The sequence below is a fragment of the Anabas testudineus genome, chromosome 7, assembly GCF_900324465.2.
Source record: "Anabas testudineus chromosome 7, fAnaTes1.2, whole genome shotgun sequence".
Classification (NCBI taxonomy): Eukaryota; Metazoa; Chordata; class Actinopteri; order Anabantiformes; family Anabantidae; genus Anabas; species Anabas testudineus.
The window spans coordinates 23,493,084-23,514,486 of record NC_046616.1 but is presented as its reverse complement, the minus strand read 5'-3'; the positions used below and the strand labels follow the sequence as shown (position 1 = coordinate 23,514,486).

Here is a 21,403-nt window from a genome sequence, read left to right as displayed (position 1 = left end):
TGCTTTGCACTGCCTTTCGTCTCTCTTCCTCTTCACTGGAGTGAAGTTGTGTTGATTGATGGAGTCGCCGTAGCTATTAGCAAAAGAGTGAGAGCGGGACAAAAAGGACCCATTTGCTCTTTGATTCAGTCGTTCATCGTTCCACCATTGAATCATCTTGTCGCGGGTGAGCTTTGCTGCTGAATGGTGTCTGTGTTCTGACAGTTTAATGCGCTGCTTATTTAACAGGGTTTGAACAGGGAACTGTATTTTGGGCATTTGTAAAAGTTGTGACTCGATACATCAACAGAGGAAAACGGCACTAGAGGCAGAGTTAGCAGTTGACTTCTTCTATGTCTGCCTTTTCTGAAACGTTTGTTTGATGGATGTTTCATAACTTCAATTTACACATATGTGTTTTAATGATCCCTCAGTTGTGTCTAAGATGAAACTCTTTCAACACCATGGTAGATAAAATGCATTGTCATCAAGCTTTGAACAAGTTCAGTTCTCAGTTCCTGAAAAGCTGGGATCTGGGTGGTGCATGTTTTGGTCAATTACAAATAACCTGCATATTTAACAAGTTTCAAACCAGAGGCTTTTCTATGTCTGTCCCATATTCCAGTGGAACATTTGCTTTGATTTCATATTTGTTGTTTAGTTGGGTCTCCATTAGTTGCTTTGGCAACAACATCTACTCCTGGAATCTATATAACACTTGACACGACCAGTCAAAAGTTTGGACAAACCTTTCCCCTCTGTGTTTTTTCATTGTTTTTATTATTTTCAATATTGTACAATAATACTAAAGACATTGAAATTATTGCAGAACAAATATGGAATTAAGTAGTCAACAAGAATATATTATACCCAGAATATGTTTTATATTTTATCATATTTTAGATTGTACAAAGTAGCTACATTTTACCTTTGGCACACCATATGACATTCTCTCATCACATTTATGATGATGTCACCTGGAATGGTTTTTAATTCACAGTCTGACTTGTAAAAGAGTTGTTTTGTGACATTTCTTCTTCTTAATGTCTTTAGACAGTTACTTGTCTTGAACAGATGAAGAGTGGCTACAGAGTCAGTAGTCCTGCTAGTGCTACTATTGTACATATCCATATTATGGCATGATTTTAGGTTCTAACTGCCATGTCTTTGTTAGATGTAGAGAGGGTGAATGGATGCTTCCTGAATGTGCGGTTTCAATCTGTGAAGCATAGCATGAAACAGGAGGTGTGGTGTTGAGGTGCTTTGCTGCTGACACTATTGGTGACTTGAACTGAGGGCACACTTAACCAACATGGCTACTACATGCCATTCCATCTGGTTTCTCCCTGGTGGGACCATCATTTGTTTTCTAACAGGACAGTGACTCCAGACACACCTCTAGGTTATGAAGGAGCTATTTGTCCTAGAAAGAGAGTGATGTAGTGCTGCATCAGATGACCTGGCCTCCACAATAACCCAAACTGAATCTTAATGAATGAGATGGTTTGGCCAGTTGGCTGGGTGCCTTTCTGTGTGGAGTTTGCATGTTCTCCCTATGTCTACATGGGTTCTCTCCGGGTACTCAGGATTCCCCCCACTGTCCAAAGACATGCATGTCAATTGGTAACTCTAAATTGCCCATGGGTGTGAATGTTTGTCTGTCTCTATATGTTGGCCCTGTAAAAGACTGGAGATCTGTCCAGGTTGTACCCTGCCTCTTGTCCAATGACAGCTGGGTTAAGCTCCAGCATTCCCACGACCCCTAAGAGGACAAGAAGTTAAAAAAATGGATGACTGGATGGAACGGAGAGCGAAGGAAAAGCAGCCAACAAAAAGAGAGTTGGTACACCATTCAAGGTGACTACCTCATGAGATAATGTGTGCAAGATTAGCTGTCATCAAATCATTAAAAAAGAGGTATTTCTAAGTAGTAATAACAATAACACGACAATGTCTCTGTTTAGTTCAGCTTTATTTTTGTAAAACAGCTCATGGTGAAGATCTATTTCTACGCACACTGCCACATTAATGAAAATAATCACAAAGTAGAGTATTAGAAACATAAGCTAGTTAGTTTTACAGTCACAGAAGGACTGAGTGTCCTAACCAGTCTTCCCCAGTTCTGACTTGGTTTGAGGAGCTTTTAAAGCCAGTCCTGTGATCAGCTTGACATCTGCAGACAGCTGATAGCTAGCAGCATTTACCCAGAGTCCACACGCTCTTCACTCAGTTTCCAGCCTCCAGAGATAATATCTGTTCAACACAGATGAACTGTGCTCTGATCAGCATGCAGAAACCTTTCTCAGTCACAATCTCTAGATCCACTACAAAGATAGCAAGAGCCAGCTAACCATTCTCCGACTGAGTCAGGTCAGTCATGTAAGCTATGGTGGGCCCACATAGCTTTGTACAATTTACAGGATTGTTGCAACTTGAGACTGCAAAAGCACCATACTGTGCTGGGTATATGTGAACTGTGATTGTGTGTTTGTGCACTTTAGGTTTGAATGCATATGTGAGCAGTAGTAGCTTGAATGTGTGAAACTTGTCATTGTGTGTGTGTGTGTGTGTGTGTGTGTTTGAGTGAGTGTCTTGTCTGTATAAGGAGAGGAGATGAATTCAGAACTGATTCGGCTTGTTGGCACAGTCCTGTAGTGTAAAACCTTGAATTTGCCACCAGAGTATTGTAAGACTGGATTTATAGACCCACTCACTCTCTGTGTGTGTATGTGCGTTAGGCTCCATCAAAATAGTGTGTGTGACATTTTTTAAAGAATAAGTAAATGAAGGGAGACAGATCAGGAGCGAGAGAAGTGATGTGCACTGTAGAAAGCATGTGTTTTGTGTGTATGTGTGTGTGTGTGTGTTAAATGGCCCATTAACAAAGCTTCAGGAGCGTTCAGCATGTCAGGGCAACTTCTCTATAAAATATTTGTTTTTTTTCCTGTACTGTACTGGAATTGTGGTCTGACTCACAGCAAAAGCTATTTGTTTGCTATTTGTAGGAATAATCAGGAAATTTAAAACAATTTAGTCACAAGACCAGACATGGAATCTGTTAAGCAACCAGAATATATTTTGTACCAATAGTTAGTACACAGCTTTGACCTTGCATAGCATTAAAAATTGTGAACTTACCAATGAACGTTACAGGAACATGTGCTAAAAAACTGAAGGGTAAGTAAGTATAGTGGGGAAGCGACCAATTACTTGTAATCACACTGGAAGTAGCTGAACTACATCAAAGCTAGGCTAGAAGGAAATCTAGTTTGGTTAACTAAAGCTACTTAGACGAGGCAGTTCCAACTACTTTGTAAGAAAAACAGATGACATTGACAATGCAAAATTAAATTAAAGCACAATATAAAAGAAAAACATTCACATGGCAGCAAACGTTGCCACTCACTTGTGTTTATTGCAATATGTCTACTTGTTCATAGGTCATACATAAACCAATCAAATAATATAGCTCACTATTCATGGGGAAGTGTGAAGGAGGTCAGCTTTGGTTTGGTCCATCAGTCATACACCAGCTTCCTAGAAATTAGAGTTCATGTGGAGGTACTGCACCAAGCAGGATTACCCTTACCGTACACACATCACGGTTCATCAAATGTTAATCTCTGCACATTTGTTGATGAATAATAAGCAACAATCAATACTTGATACACTATGGTAGGCAATGTTCCATGCTTTTTTCCCCACGGTGCTCTGCACCTTTACACTTGTACTGTGCTGAAGAATGTGTGAGAGCGAGCTATACCACTTGTTTGGCATCTTCACCAAGGCCTTAATTCCACCCTTGTTCACTGTATTGAGTAGTATCATGTCTTTCATTATAAATTTGATTACTCCCTGAGTTAACTACTTGTGTTTTTTTGACATCTGATCACAGAGCGATAGCCCAAAGTTGTTTGTTCCTTAAACTTTACTTGCCGACTCTCATTCACTTCCTCTGCAGGTTTCACAAGAAGCCACAGGTGGTGGACAGTAGAACTAATTCTAATTTGCGGAAAATACAGTGTTGGCAAAGGAAAGGTGGTACTTTTTTATACTACATAGGTCTGTTTCAGCAACATAAAAAAAGACAAGGTTTCATACTGTGTTGTGGGTCAGTTTATAAACAGGGCTGAAACATTTTGGAGATTAAATGTTTAACTGAACTAAGTTACTTACTTTTTGTAAGAAAAAGAAAAGAATTTGAAATACATAGTAGACATTATTAATGTTGTAAATAACTATTGTTAAAAACAGCAGTTTTGTTTTTTTTGTTTTTCAGGCCTGTGTTCCAATGACACATGGTGTTTGCTAATGCAAGTTTATGGGTCACCATTAGAAAACCTTTTAGCAATTATGTTATTACAGAAATTTTTTTTTTTTCCTGGAAAACAAGGCAATCACACAAGTTTTGTGAAGCTCAACTAATCTAAAAAATGAAGGTAGAAGTCCTTAGTCTGAGATCAAATTCAGTAATATAATAATACAGATATGGAGAAAATTGTTCGTACCCTTCCATTAAAAAAAGAAAAACCCACAATGGTCATTGAAATAACGTGAAACTGACAAAAGGAATAATGAATAAAGATTTACTAAAAATTACATCATGAAAATCATGCTTTTGAGCTTGAACTTAACTGAGGCATTAGATAAAACAAACTGACCTGGACAAAAATTATGGTACCCTTAACATAATAATTTGTTGCACAACCTATTAAGGCAATCACTGCAATCAAGTGATTTATGTAACTCTCAATGAGATTTGACCTGTCAACGCGTATGTCCAGCTGTCTCAAGTTTGAGTGCCTACTCTAAACTGCAAGTGTCAGGTCTTTCCACTGATTTAGATCAGGATACAAAGAAGGCCACCTCAGAATAGACCAATGATTTGCTATGTTTTGGTTCATTATCCTGTTAGTGGACCAATGAGACCAAGCTTTCTGACATTGGGCAGCAATCCAAAATGCCTTAATAGTCTTGAGATTGTACCCTGCACAGATTTGAGACACCCTGTGCCAATTGCAGCAAAGCAGCTCCAGAACATAACCGAGCCTCCTCTTTGTGCCATAGTATGTACAGTGTTCTTTTTTTTTTTTTTTTTTTTTTTTTTTTGTAGGCTTCATTTTTATGTCTGTGAACATAGAACTGATGTGACTTGCCAGAAAGTCACAGTTTTGTCTCACTGCTGGACAGTCTATACTGTCCCCAACATGTCACAGGTCAGTTCTAGAAGATGGAGCCATGACACAGACTGGATGTGTGTGTCGCAGTTTCACTCTTGGTTTCAGAACTGTCAACACCCTACCTATTACATATTGACAGTGCTGGTTGAACCTCCTTTGGCAGCATTAACCTCAAACAAGCCCTTCTGTCAGGAGGAACTTTGGACCTTTAGCTTAGCCATATTCTCTTTAGGCACACATTCCCTATCAGGTTGATGTTTGTAGTAGATTTATGTTGATTGTCCAATTGCATTATATAGCTTCTAGCTTCTACTGAGCTTCAGCTGGCAGACAGTGACATCTTAAGAAACCTGGGAAGTCATTTTTGCCTGCATGACTGCATGTCCAGGCCCTGAGGCATATGATGCTCTATCATCCTTCACTGCTGTTCTTCTGTTGGTTTACTTATCCCTTTGTACACCATACATACCACAACTTGTTCTGGAACAAATTAGCCTTAGTCTCATCAGTCCATGAAACATTTATCTAGTGTTGCAAAAAGGAAGTAGTGGATGTTTAATGGGTGTGTTAAGAAAAGATGCAAACAATTAAATGTGTGTGTGTGTGTGGATATAAGCACATTGTGTTTGTCTATACTTGTAAGTTTCATGAAGATCAGATCACATTTTATGGCCAATTAGGGCAAAAAGCCAGGTTATCCACTGCTGCATAACAGCTTCAAGGTGTCTCGTTTGAATTCTTGCACAGGACAATGTAACTGTAAGGAAACGAAATACGAAACACTTTCCTGTTCTTTAATAATAGGTAGCTTTAGCCCTTAAGCAGGGCTTTAACAGTTCTAACTCGTCGGCTTGAGTTAGTTAATGGCCAAGCTGTGTGTGTGTGTGTGTGTGTGTGTGTGTATGTAGCAGGGCGTTGTGAAAAAACGGCATGTGTGCTCTGTCAACCTTACCGGGATAAATAAAGGTTAAAAAAATATTTACAGAGATGGGCTCAAGATGACAAATACCTTGTGTGTGTGAGTGTGTGTGTGATTTCTAAGTATTTCTAATGTCATCTAGCTTAATCAGATTAACACTCTGATCCAAATCCTGTTAAACATACACACACACACACACACACACACACACACACACACACACACACACACACACACTGAAACATACGTGGAACAAAAGAGGAAGTGAGACATCTGCTCAGAAGGAACTGCACACACACTTTTCTTTCTTTCTTTCTTTCTTTCTTTCTTTCTTTCTTTCTTTCTTTCTTTCTTTCTATGATACTAAGGTGTGTTCTGGCATCACCTCTAAAAACATGACTTTACACACATGCTTTTGTACAGACTTGCTTTTCAGTCTCTTTCTCTCGTGGAAATTTGATATCTCTGTTATAAAAGATGGTGCGGGTGATAAAAGAGAGGAAGGGAGTGTTCCTCTGCCTCTGTCCTGACAGTGCAGGTAAACTATGACATCAGTATAATTGGTGTGTGTCTGGGAAGGTGTGTGATTCTCTACCTATTTTGTGTTTTTTTTTAGAGTGTGTGTGCTCACACACACTGTACACCTGCCAGTGGCTCCACAGCTGCCTGCCTTGCTCAACGACACATTAACATAGAACAGTATCAGTTCGCTGTAATTTTCATTTCTTCCCTTAAAGCAGTGTTATGATCACCCTACAGACCTTCATTAGTTTTTGCTGATGATGTTTGCTAACTTGGAAAATCCCCTGTAGCAAGCATAATTGGGATGAGTCAGGTCTGTTAGGTCCTGTATTGATTGTAAGAATATTAGTCTTCTCATTACACACACCTCATTACATGGATGACTGACAATCTGTACTGTCCTTGAATGCAGCGCACCAGACCTGCAGCTGTCAGACTGCTCATGCTACATCTAAACTGGCTAAACATAAACACAATGCTACTTTCTTGCAATTAATATTTACTCTTATCACAAGAAATATCAGATTTACAGGAAATGTGTGGGACAAATGTCAGTTGTTAGATTCATTAGTTAAAAACACTGATAAACTATCATTTAAATTTCATAAACTTTGTGAATCTAAAAGTGGAAAAGTTAAATGTATTTAGTTTATTTAGTAAACAAATAGGTTAATCTGTTTCAAAAAGGTCAAATTATTTGCATTTGATTGATGGGAGCATCAGGGTAAGAAGAGAGGCAGGTGAAGTGATGCACCCATCATGTCTAATGTCTGGTACAAGCCTGTGGGGGCTATGATCTGGGATTGCTGCAGTTGATCAGGTCTAGGCTCAGCAAGAGTATGTGCCCAAAAAATGAGGTCAGCTGACTACCTGAATATACTGAATGACCAGGTTATTTCATCAATGGATTTTTTCTACCCTGATGACACAGGCATATTCATTTTCATTCATGCATTGGCTGCCGCAGAGTCCAGATCTTAACGCCACTGAGAAACTTTGGCATGTGCTGGAGAAGACTTTGTGCAGCGATCTGACTATCCCATCATCAATACAAGATCTGGGCGAAAAATTAATCAGAGAATGAGATGAGAATAAATGTTGTGACATTGCAGAAGCTTATGGACATGATGCCACAGCGAATGCATGCTGTAATCAAAGCTATTGAGACCAGTCCAATGAAATATTAGCCTGTGACTTTTGTTTTTTTCCATGTATTTTCTAAACAAACACATCTTAATCTTACATCTTACTTAGTATCTACAAACAACTAAATCATTGCTAAGTAAGTCTGCCCCATGTTGCAGATCACTGCTTTAATTTAGTAATTGACAAGAATTAGTAACCATTCTGCCTTAGTCACCTGCTCTTTGGGGTGGTAGCCTCAAACACACGAGGTCAGTGGCCCACATCTGGCCCAGTGCTGGCAGATGTCCACACAGACACAGTCGACAGCTGGAGGCTGGAGCTGAGCTGTAGTTTCACTATTTTAGAGAAATGTAAAAATAACAGCATTTAATGAAATGGTGATAACATCAGCAAGGAATTATGTGCTTGCCGCAAAGAGAGCACTAAGAGTGTGTCTGCATGTGTTGTGTGTGTGTGTGTGCATTGGCTTACATTTCCTTGTACATCTGTGTTCACCTTTCACGTGTGTGTGCTTTTTTATTATGCTCATAAATGCAGGGTGTGTATATTAAGCTCTGAGTTTATCTTTGTGACCCACAGGTCTATAAATTATAACTTGTATCAGAGATCAGAGCAGTTCTCTGTTCTATATACCTCTATTTATCTCTAAGACTGTAGAGGAAGCTTTGAATTGTAATTTTGTGTAAATGCTTTAAAAAATCTCTTGTTCTTTGGTCCGGAACCCAGAGTAGAGAAACGTGTGTGATTATCTTTGTGTGTGTTTGCGTGAGCACAGCTTTATCACATGATACATCACATTGCCTGGTCTGTCTTCAGACCAGCTCCTTTTCACTTCCTCTATTCTACACGCCGTCTCCCTGTCTCTCTCATCTTCCATCGTCTTTCTCTTTCTTCTCTACAGTGTATGGTCTTTGTATTCATGTGTCTTCATCTAACTGACATGTCTTTGTATTTTCCACCCTCTTTCTTCTCAATTTACAGTTCCAGTACTCTAATCCTGTTTATTGTTTGACATCAAATCATTAACTAGAAACTTATTCTCATCCACCTTCTATAAAGACAGACATGCTTTGTGTAGCTTTTCTGAAAATACCGGCACATTTGCATGATTACTGTAAACAAAGTTGATCATGTGGAGCTCCAACACCAGTATTGGAAATGGCCAAACCTTCAAGTAGAAAATTACTTAACTGCTTAACAATATATTGAATTGTGGTGCTGAAACTACAGTAGCTCCTCCTCAAGTAGCCATAGTAATGTCAGTGTCAGTTTATATATGAAAGGTGACACACAGGTCATTTTGGCTCTATGTGCCACCAAAACAATCAAGATGTGCTGTAAGTGTAGACTGACCAGGTCAGGAAAAGGCCCCTGCTAAACAGCCCAGCAGGGAACAGTTGGTGCACCTCTGCCCACAGCCATTAAACACTCAAAGTCAGTCACCACAGACCATCACACTGACTAACAATTGACCTCATACAATTAATACATTGCTGCTACAAACTGTACTGTATTTTGTATGTGTTAGCAAACTTACACACATGGACAAAATTGTTGGTATCCTTCCGTTAAAGAAAAACCCACAAAGGTCACTGGAAAAACTTGAAACTGACAAAAGTAATTATAAATAAAGAATTTATAAAAATTAACTCGTGAAAATCAGACATTGCTCTTGAGTTGTGGTTCAACAGAAGCATTTTAAAAAATAAACTAATGAAACTGGCCTGGACAAAAATGATGGTACCTTTAACTTAATGATTTGTTGCACAACGTTTTGAAGCAATCACTGCAATCAAATGATTTCTGTAACTCTTAATGCATTTTGGTTCACTCCTCACAAGCAAACTGCTCCAGTTGTCTGAGGTTTGAAGGACGCTTTCTCCGGTCTGCATGTTTCAGCTCTTTCCACAGATGTTTAATGTGATTTAGATCAGGACTCATAGAAGGCCACTTCAGTTTTTGTCTCATCTGTCTAAAGGACATTCTCCCAGAAGCTTTGTGGTTTGTTAATATGCGTTTTCTATTATTTTTTTTACGATTTGCTTTCATCAGTGGAGTCCTCCTCAGTCGTCTTTTATGAAGTCCACTGTGGCTTGAACAGTGACTGATGGTGTGATCTGACTCTGATGTACCTTGACCTTGGATTTCACCTCTAATCTCTATGGAAGTTATTCTGGGTTCTTTAGTTACCATTTGTATTTTTTGTTTCTTCATTTTTCATTCATTTTCCTCCTCTGGGAGGTTGGCTACAGTTCCATGGACCTTAAACTTCTAGTAATATGTGCAACTGTAGTCACATCAAGCTCTCTTTAGTTTTCTTTGGTCCATGTTCAGTGTTGTAGACACCATGAACAGCACAGTGATCATTTTCACCCTTTAAATAGGCAGACTGACTGAATACAAGTGTGAAGAAACCTGTGATGCTAATTACAGGACACACGTTCTTTAACGGAAGGGTACCAACAATTTTGTTTACGTGTGTAGTCCAATAAAGCTGATTCTGATATAAACAAGCAAAGATTTCAAACTGGTCATGTATGATCATTTGTCCAAATATTTTTTTAAAAATTGGGGAAAAAATGGGTGTAACTTTTATTTTACGTGGCTAATCCGTTATATTTGGCCAAACCTTTAAATGAAGGCTGACTCTGCATATAAAGTATGTTTGGATTAAATTTTAAATCTATTGTTATGGGTGCACAGAACCAAAATGATCAAGATGACAAGAGTCATTCTGTAAATGATCCATGGTGCAGAAGGACTGACGGTGTCTTTCTCTCTTCAGTACACAGGTCCGATCCCGGCCGAGCGTGGGGGCGAGCTGGCCATGGGGGGAGGTCGCAGCGAGACCTCAGCACTGAGCGGAACAGAAGGGGGGCAAGGCATGACCACTACCCAGAATTCTCAACGGCCTAACGCCTGCTGCTTCTGCTGGTGCTGCTGTTGCAGTTGCTCATGGTAGGGGACAAAAACACATACACACACACACACACCCTGCATTCATACTGGCGCTGGCAAACTGGTTCTCTCAATGTACTGTGGTCCTGTCAACACAGCTGACACGACAGCTACTTTCTTCATCGTAATGACCACATCTGCAAAGCTCCACGCGACAACTCACTTCGCATGAAATGTGTCGTGGCCTCTCATTGGCTAATGTTTAGAATTGTGCATCACTACAATTTTTTAAATGTATTAAGTATCAACTATTTAAGGATATAATGTAATCAGTAATAAAGCTATGGTTTTAGTGTCTGTTTAATTTCAGTTAATAGTTTAGTGTTAGGTATTGCCCTGTTGTGGAGAGTTGTAAGAGTTTGTTATCTGGAACACACAGTTTGCAGTAGGATTGGCTTTCTGGGTCATAAAGTGTGCTGTGGTATTCAAAGGGATCATCAGAGACAGCCCAAACTTACCTATCAGCTATTGTGGTTTTCATGTGGTGTACATACGGCCTCTGTAGCACTGACAAATATTTGTATTTATTTATTTAAGAGGTACATATGCAATCTTGTAAAGCTTCTGATGCATTGAGCCTTTGTTTGAAGGCTGCACATCTATTTGCTGCCTGAATCCCTACACTTAGTTTTAGGTAGACAGATTGTGGTACGATAAGGGTCAGGTAAGAAATAACATTTGTATACCCCTGTACAGCATGGAGTGTCATAGTCCACACTTCAGATCAAACACCTTACTGAGAGCATGCAGGTTTGATTGTATGTGCAACAGACCATCCATGGCCTTAAGTGAAGTGAGAATGCCCAGTCACTGGAGCCATTTGTTTTGTAATTTCTGTCTATGTACACACAAAGGAAGACAAAGGACCGACACACATTATATGCAGGTGTTAGACATTAGTCAGTAGCTGTACAGTGTGTGTTACACACACATACGCACATACTGAAGGTGTGAACACCTGTAGCTGCTGCTTTCCTCTGCTGTTAACGGAACTGTGGTTAGTGTTGTCATTAAATAGGATGTTAACATTATCTTGTGTAGTTCTGAGCAACCCTTTTCTGTCAACTGTGGTTTTGTGTGTGTGTGTGTGTGTGTGTGTGTGTGTGTGTGTGTGTGTGTGTGTGTGTGTGTGTGTGTTTCCTGCCTGAAAGCCATTTTATCATGTCAGTCTCACCATCAGGAATGAAGAGGAGAGGCGGAGGCGAAGGAGGAGGAAGAGAATATCGCAAGATACCAAGATGGAAACCATACCAAACTGTGAACCTTGGTGAGTGAGCAGAGCAGAGACACACTGGGCGGGTTTGATCCATGTATGGGAAAGATTGTTTATTAGCATTTTTTTTCTTGTGAACTTCTCCATGTACAGTGAAAAAAACAAAAAGTTCAGGGGTTGTAATGTTACGTGCCTGAAAACAAATTGGCTACATGGTTCAAAAATAAAGCCAGAGGGCCAACTACCACGTTTGTTCAGTGCCAGCGTAATTACTCCGCACACCAGCAGGTGGTGGTATTCTGTATTTGTCATTCAATAAGTAAAACTTGGAGATGAAGCGTCAACAAAGCACCGTTTGTTAGCACACATGGGTTGTCAGCCCTTTGTCTTTTAGTGGTTTTTCTGATTCTTAGTCAAGATTGATATATATTGCCATACATATCGCACCTCTGTTCCTGTCAACCCTAAAGGTTCCTATGTACTCCTAGGTTAATACAGTCATTGGTCTGGGACTGGAAAACCTTGAACTGTTTATGCTCTGATTGGTTTTACCTGTCTTTGTGGGAACTTGCTTTGGACAAAGTGTGCAGTGCACTCATTGTGCTTCCTGTGGAACTTTAAATAACCAAAATATCTCCACACTACTGAATTCCTGGGACGCCTGAGCCTTGAGCTGTCTCCATTGGGATGTCTTTTTTTGTAACGCTGTCCCTCGAGTTTCTGTTAACATTTTCTGTCATCTCGCTCCCACTCCTGACGTACTGGTGTGCACGGCTGCACTAGCACAAACCTTAGAATGTGTGCTTATACTGGCGGATACTCAGATGCTACTGACTGTATTCCAACCACATGATTGGTTCGGCCCAGTGCTATGCTTATTTTTGTTAACTTTTCATGTTGTATGCCAAAAAATGGATGGAATGAGTTCTGTTTATGCATTAACCACATCTTTTATCTAGCACGTATCATCTCATTTAATAACAAACACCTAACTCTTTAAAAATAACTTTCAAATTCACTTTCATAATTGATTCATTCATTTTTCTAAAATAGCTGGTGACTATATTCTTCTAACTAGAGTAGTTAGTGGATTTTCTGAGGGCAGGAGATGAGCTGTGAGTTAATCCAGCAGCTGTGGAAAGAAAAGTATGGGAGCCCTCTAGAATATGAAGGTTTCTGCATTAATTGGTCATAAAATGGGATTTGATATGAATCAAATTCACAACTAGACAAACACAATATACTTTAACTCTTTACTGAACACCCACCAAATACTCAACATTCTGGTGTGACAGTAAGTGAACACTTGTACCACAAAGTACTTTTTACACATACGTACAAAAGGCTGAGTGAACTTGTACAAGGATAAATGAATAAATGAGTTATCTGTCCTCCTCAGCCCTAAACCCTCAGTGGAAGAGATCCGGCTCTGGTCTCAGTCCTTCGACAAGCTGATGAGGAACCCGGCCGGCCGGAACGTTTTCCGGGAGTTCCTGCGAACAGAGTACAGCGAGGAGAACATGCTGTTCTGGTTGGCCTGTGAGGACCTCAAACAGGAAGACAACAAGAGCGTCATTGAGGAGAAGTCGCGCTCCATCTATGAAGACTACATTTCCATCTTATCGCCAAAAGAGGTAGGACAGGGTTTGTTTAGGCTGTGGTTTACACTTCTGTTTAGAACAAAACAATATAAAGGACCAGTGTGCTAGTTTGTAGTACAAATACTATAACATTCAGTTTCGATTTATCCATATGACAGGTGATCTATCGCACAGTTCCCCTTTCTCAGTTAAATTCTAGCATATGGGATTTCCTGTCACAAAGCGTCAGGTTGTTGCAGACTTAAGGCTTGTGTGTCATTGTCATTGCTTGTTGTCGTTAATCACTTCAGGATGTTCAGTCACCAGGCAGATGTTGCTCAAGTTCTGTTCTTGTGTTGCAGAAATGATTTTTAAATAAGGGAAGTTTTGAAAAACTCTTCTTATGCAAGGCACATGTATTTGATTTTCCAACTTAGTTGTTGCTTTGCCACCATGAAGATGGGCATAAAAAGGTAGCTTTCAAAACACTAATAGTAATAATCAGTGTGGATGTATTGATCATTTGATAGACAGAAATTGAAACTAACCCAGTGACTACTGCTGATTATACACTTAGGGGAGACATACACACAAATACACACACACTGTGTTTGAGTGCATCTTTTTTTTGTGGTGGTGTTACTTCTATTTATAACTGTGTCTTTAACAGTGCTGCCTTTATTTAGCAGCACTGGAGGCTTGTCATTAGTGTGTGTGTGTGTGTGTGTGTGTGTGTGTTTGTGTGTGTGTATTTGTGTTTACTAAAAAGCATCTACCGCCAGAAGGTGGTGAGAGGAGCAATTTAGATTTTTTATCTATAAACACACTGGACACACATGCAGACAAATGTACATACAAAGACACAAATGTTTAAACACATGCGTGCTCACACACACACACACACACACACACACACACACACACACACACATATACGCAAATAGAGATAATGCAAACTTGAGTTTGGCAGTGAAGAAGCCTGAATGTCTGTCTGGATGTGTGACCTTGGCTACAATGCTTATCGCTGTTTCTGTGCGTATGTGTGTGTGTGTGTGTATTTTACAAGAGCAGAGGGAAACATAAGAGAAAGCTCGTTATTCTATAAATATCAGCTGGTGCTTTGGCTGTGGGGCCTCTCACAGCCGCTTCTCGCTGCTGCTATGTGCACTATGTATTCATGGCTCTGTGGAAGTTCATTAATGACTCAGTATGTAACAACTTCAGCTTTAGAAGAAAGATTTGCTTGCTGTCTGTTTGAAACCAGCAGCAGCACTTCTCTCTGAGGACGTTCCCAACCCTGAGTGCTGCTCACTGTAGTTTATCCTTGGTGTCCTGAAAGTCAGTTACATTCTAATTGTGAGTTCACTAAAGTCTGCACATTTTCTCCTAAACCTACTCAAAGATGAAGATGGAGCCACAGCTAACACTGGCCCCACATTAGAGGGTAATCAGGATGATGTGGCTCGAGATTTTTCCTCTCATGACGATGGTCCACGTTTGTTTTTGTGATGTTGTTTTAATTGATAAGAATCAACGCCAGCTGTGAGGTCCTGAGTCTTCTAGCAAAACAAAGCAAGAGGGGACATCCCACCAGGGGGGCTTCCCGAGTAGTTGCAGATTTAAGGCTTGTGTCATCGTTTAAATTCAACAAGATTGTTGCTTATCGCCTTTAATCACTTTCAGGATGTTGAGTCACCAGGCAAACAGTGGTGTGTTCTTAGGATGAAAATACATAGTTATGCATGTGGACATATGTATGGTGAAGAAACATATGAGTTTTCATACCCCTTTTGTGAAAAGAAAGTGACTAGTGACAAACCTGACTTGACTTTTGGTCCAGACATTAACAACTTTATGTAAGGTGACTTGCTAAAATTTGGACAAAACATCCAAATCAAACATCATTTATCCCCATAGTTGGTCCCTGAAAACTGCTTCTCCTTTGTTTGTGAACGCTGTTGCCCTCTCTCCTGTGGATACATGCTCTGACCCCATAAGGGAGAATCTGATTGTGTTAACCAGCTCTCCTCTTAACTTTCAATCAAACAGATCACAGCCACCTGAGTGATTTTTGTCTTTATATTTCCTGTTGTACTTTGCAGCGTTCACTTGCAAAAATCTGAAGAAGAGCTGTTAAATCCAAGCGTTCTTCAGCAGTGTAAGACTAGTTTGATGTTTTTTAACAAAACGTCCTAACTTCTGACAGAACTTCAGTCCACCTCAAAGTTATTTTGATTGTATTAGTTGATAATATTCTTTATTTAAAGACTCCTGTTCACAGCACAAATTGCCTAAATCTAAGAAACACACAGTGGAAACGGACTTATTTAAAACTAACTTTTAGTCTGACATGTGGTGGATTCATCTTAAATACAAAAGGGATCTCTAGAGAAATGGTTCCCTGAGTAGACGTAAATGGTAAATGGTCTGCACTTATATAGCACTTTTCTACCTAGCTGGTACTCAAAGCGCTTCACACTGCTTCTCATTCACCCATTTACACACCGATGGCAGAGCTGCTATGCAGCTGACCTGACTCACCGGGGGCAACTAGGGGTTCAGTATCTTGCCCAAGGACACTACACTTTGGCATGTGGCAGCCGGGAATCGAACCACTGCCAATCGAACCACCAATCCTTCGATTGGCAGTCAACTGCTCTACCTATTGAGCCACAGCCACCCCACCCCAGATGTGGCTCCTAATCCCTTACCCTGATCACAGTAGCCAGGTGTCTTGTTACATGACAGCTACGAATTCAGCTACAGTAAAGGAACTGGGACTTGAACGTATTAACACCATTAATAGAGAAACAAGTTCTAACACTGTTACACAGCATCAGGCTGTCAGAGATTAAAAAGCCAAAGTCTTTACCTTGAGCCTTGTTTACCTTTTTAATAATAACGATGTTGCCTCACCAACGTTGGAAGTTTCCTCAGAGCGCTCATCTCTACTACCCAAATGTTGCGCTTGCTGTGTGCTGCTCTAACTCAATCAATCTTGTTATGCATAGGCTGTCAGGGACTAAATGACTGTCATATGATTGGTCAGAGTTGCATTTGTTCCTGTGGCATGACTGGCTAATGTGTGCTCTGCCTGTTTCATAGTAAGTTTGATACTGCAGTAAGTCTATGGCTCTGAATGGCTGATACATACACTGATACGGATTAATCTGCAGTAAGCACACATCATCTACTGCAGCGAGAGAGGAAATGGAGAGAAACTAGAACTAAAGCCTCTCAAGAGGATTTTGGTCATGGTCACAGTTGCGAGATTAAAGTGAAATCCAAGTTTTAATGCTGCTCTGTGTACATCACTGTATTGTGCCATTCTGTCAGTCTTACACAAGACAGACAACTTCAGCAGGGCTGAAATGCTTGCTGTTTAGAAAGAAATCAAGCTGCTCGGACTCGTGTTGCTGCTTCCTGTTATCCAGTACAAGTACAAGTACAACTCTGTGGAAAAGTAAGGTTGCAACTTCAAATTTCATATCTGATCACTGGTCTGAACTCCAAAGATTCACAATGTATATTTGTAGAAGACATAAAAAAAAAAAACAAGCAAATAATCAAATTAAAGATACTGGACCCAAAGGATCACTTGCTATGATAAGCATGGAAAACCCTGCACTTAGTCCTTTCTTCTGTCTTATTATTTCTTCACTAACTTAACTAAATGTCCCTCCAGGTGAGTCTGGATGCCCGGGTTCGAGAGGTGATCAACAAGAAGATGCAGGACCCAACGCCTCACACGTTTGAAGACGCCCAGCTGCAGATCTACACACTGATGCACAGGGACTCCTACCCCCGATTCCTCTCCTCCAACATCTACAAGTCGCTTGTTCAAGGCGGCTCACGTACCTCCTCTGAATCCTAGTGCCACACCGCCCCTGCCCACATCCTCCTCCTCTTATTCTGATTGTGCAGGACTGATGCCAGATGTTTGTCGCTTTTGTTCACACACTTCTCCCGGTCCAGAATTTTCCAAAAGTTCAAGACTCTTCGAGTCACGTCTCCTTTTTTCTCTGATTCACAAACGATTCAAATCACTGCCAAGACTTTCTTACCTATGTTTTCTCTTCCCATTCATAAACATTCATTACCAGTGCCAAAACCTCTTCTCTTGCGTTCTTTATCTTTTTTCTGACTTTACCTTCAACCCTAATTTCTGCTCCTGTTCCTTTCTTTTTCCCCTCCGTCCTTCCCAAACTAGTTTCCAGAGTAGGCTCTGTCACTTGGACTATATGTGAGGATGTTAAATTTAAATTAATTCATATCCATAAATACTACAGAATTTTTGAATTTAATTTCGGTTATTGTCCTTTTTCTGGATGTCTCAGTCTTTCTCAGCTAAGTTGGTGGTTGCACAGTTTGAAAGTGCTGTGAAAGCTCCACTCATTGAGGTCTGTGGTTAAACGCATGGTGGAAACTTAGTTAATGAACCTGTTGTTTAAAAAAAAAACCTAACAATTTGCAGTGGTTGGGACATTGTACAGTTAAAAATTGAAGCTGTCAGTGCCAAAGGACAGACTCTCAAAAAGCTAAAATTGGATTCTGAATTCATTTGGTTTGTCTTTTTACAGGATGTGTTGACAAAAATGCAAATATAGAAAATCATTACGCATTAAAAATCCTCATCCTGTAGGTCAGTTTCTATAGGAACAGAAGGAAAAGGTATGAACCAAACTGTTGATTTGGAGAATTGTTACACCTCTAGGATTCCTCTGCCCTCTTCTACTCAGTTGCCTTTCAGTTTCCCACACTTTTCCTTCTCTTCATGACAACTGATGATGATGGTATTTCTTAGGCATATCCACTACTGGAGACATAATCTATAGATTTGAAATGAGAAATATTAATCTGTGCCATGAATTCTTAGTGGATTTGACCAATTTGCCCCCTCCCACGTGATCATTGAAGCACCTTTAGGAGCCAGTTAAAGCTGGATGTTGCCAACTCCTGCTCACCTCATCGCCTTGTTTTTCATTCTGTGGTTGCTTTAATGTGGGACTGACGAAAAGGCAAAAAGAAAGACGAACACCTCTCATTTCCTCCCGTTCTCTCTTTTGTTTTTCCCCCTTTCAACTGGAAAACACAGGGTGCTCCCTCCATTTCTCGCTACAAACAACTTAATAGTTGGTTCTGCATTTTGTTGCGCCCTCCCCTCCTTTGCTGGATCAATCATTTCACTCCTGTGATAAACAGATGGACAAATGGACGGATGTCAATTCCCTCCAACTACTGATTTACAGACGTCTATTTTTTAAGAGAAAACTATGAAACCTTTGAATTATGTTGATTTTTGTTGTTTGTTTGTTTGTTTGGTTTGTTTCTCCCACTCTCTTTCTGGATTTTTAAAATTTTTTTTGCAAGAGGAGGAGGATTCCTCTGAGACTGATCCCCCACCCATCACCACAGACACCGCAATAAAACACTGGAGTTTAGAGAAACGACACACACACATGCTCCTGCACATGCACACATCTACAAATATTTGTGTTACTGTAATTCAGAGGGACTGATTTTCTCCCAGTCCGAAACCATTAACCCTCGCCTAGATGTGGTTGAGTCCCCTAAATGACCAGATATCTGTATCTGAGTCAAACCAAACACATACAGTACCTCAGGTTCAGAGGAGGACCGATCAGGACTGAGCTGGACTACACTCTCAGCTACTTCCATATACAGAAATACAAAAAAGATTACAACTCTTAATCAGATGAGACAGTTCACATATTCATCAAAGGCTTATTATGGAGGCTGCTATGTAGGTAAAACTGTGAATAATATGATGTAGGTATACATTCAGAAGAACAGAACGGTACAGACTATAATATTTGTAACTGCCAACAACACAAATGATCTTTCTCTGAACTTAACGTGGTACATCACATTATTCACATTGTTTTTTTTTTTCTAAATAGCAGCGTCTACGACTGTTGAAGACATAGAAGAATTGTTCGATCTGATTGAATTCGTAATGTACAACACTGTTCTAAAGTTTGGGCTCACTTAGACATGTCCTTTACAACAGTTTCCTGTGAAATCACACGTTTTCAGCTGCGCTAACATAATAACAAAAGGAACTGACAACGATCAATTGGCCTTCTACACTGATGAACTAGCACTAACACAGTGTACCACTGGAACACAGAACTATTGCAACAATTTCTCCAGCTTTAACGGCCATTTATGTTTTTTGTCCCTACCTTCTGATATGACTCGCGTGCTTATTGTGAGAGTGCCCATTTTGTTACCATGCACCAAAACAGCAGCTGCTTTAACGGTAACAATACCAGCACCAGAGAGTTGTTTTACACTGGACTCCAGCCCTGTGCTGTGTTCATGCAGTCCAACCTCCTCCAGTCAGATGCTTTCAGGTCTACAGTAAATATGAAGTGGCCGTGTAATGTTTACTATAGCTGATAGTCGTTTTTGGCTGTCGATACAAATTCCGTATATAGACGTATTTTATAGGATGGTCTTGCCTTATGTTTGCTGATGCACTTCTGTTCCCCCAAATCTGCAGTTTCCATCCACAATATTTATATATATCATTTATTTAACTACATCTGAATTTACAAGACCGAGGAAATTTCCAAAGAAAATGACTGATGGGAAAACCAATTGGAAAGATGTGCTAACATGGCTGGGAGAATAAGTATAGTAATACACACACACACACACACACACATACCAGGGTGGCCTGCCTGGGCGCTGCTGCTGCTGACCTCTGCCTCTGTGACCTCTCACCTTTGACCTCACCACTGTCTGTAACCCACATGGATGCCTGCACCTGATTGGCTGCAGGAGGCCCCAGGGTTGAACTGTGGTTGGTCAATTCAGGAAGGGGGGTGGGAGGAAATCCCAGGTGCAAAAAATATATATTCATGAAACAAAAAGATTTAAAAATAATAATAATAACGACAGAGAGAAAAGAATATGACCTATTATGTGAGATGGGATGCTTACATCCAGTGCTTTGTGGGAAATGTAGTTTGAGAAAAAAATGTTTGTAGTTGTCTGTGGAGGCAGAGACAACAGATTTTTAAAGAAGAGATGCCTAGGTCTTAACCTGACTGGTCACTCAGAATGCATTTATCTTAGTATTGTTAATGTTATTTATTTTCTATTTTGTTAAGACTGTGATTTTAATTGTACATATATAAACAGAAACCCTTGAACATCAAATGAGAAGCAGTTTCATGTGTTCTTTGTGTGTAACTCAAGTTCTTTTCTTTTGTTACCACACATCAAGTCCAAGTCTCTTTTCTGGGAATGAAAACTTCAATCTCAGTCTCGTATCATAAACAATACAAATATTAAGAATTGGTTTCACATATCGTTTTCCCAGCTCAACATGAGGTTTAGAATAAATAGGCTATAACCTTTTTTTTTTGCCCTCTCATGCTGACAAGGCTGATTTGAATGTTTGTGTGTAGACAATCTGATGTTTTCTTGGGGCTGATGATTATTCTCTTTCTCACTTTACACATTACACAGTCAGACTGTGCTTAATATGCTAAATTAAGCTAACAACAAATTATAATGTCAGTTTAATTAATTAGTTATTATTTTATTAAGCGGGTGAGTCTCCTCGATATGAACAATATAAAAACGAGTGTTGGCAGACTTTGAGACCAACCGGCCTCTCCATTCTGCCCATCAGTGTGTGTGCGTGTGTGTGTGAGAGAGAGAGAGACAAATACAAGAATCAGAATCTTTCAGTTAGACTGAAATGAAAAGTTCATTTGTATCTGCTGTGCAGAGGAAGGTTGAATATGACACAAACGTTTTAGAATTTTATAGCTAGTTGATTTAGCTAAACAAGAGAGAATAGATACATACGTATTACAATAAGTTTGTATTGTACATAAGTATTTTGCTGTCTTTCTTTTTGAAAGACATT

At 39.9% G+C, this 21,403-nt stretch overlaps 1 protein-coding gene across 10 annotated transcripts in view; it reads left to right on the top strand.

Annotated features, from left to right (window-relative positions):
* Positions 1-20,685, top strand: part of rgs19 (regulator of G protein signaling 19) — a 28,675-nt gene extending 7,990 nt beyond the window's left edge. For 7 of the 10 annotated variants that reach the window (XM_026366956.1, XM_026366954.1, XM_026366958.1 and 4 more), the window contains 4 exons: positions 10,532-10,704; positions 11,873-11,971; positions 13,317-13,551; positions 17,183-20,685. In XM_026366956.1, coding sequence (XP_026222741.1) covers positions 10,532-10,704; positions 11,873-11,971; positions 13,317-13,551; positions 17,183-17,371 — 696 coding nt within the window. In that variant the 3' untranslated portion in view covers positions 17,372-20,685. Of the gene's footprint in view, positions 1-6; positions 167-10,531; positions 10,705-11,872; positions 11,972-13,316; positions 13,552-17,182 lie in introns of those variants that run through there. The other 3 variants (XM_026366957.1, XM_026366955.1, XM_026366963.1) reach the window with 2 other exon arrangements.
* The last annotated feature ends 718 nt before the right edge of the window (positions 20,686-21,403 follow it).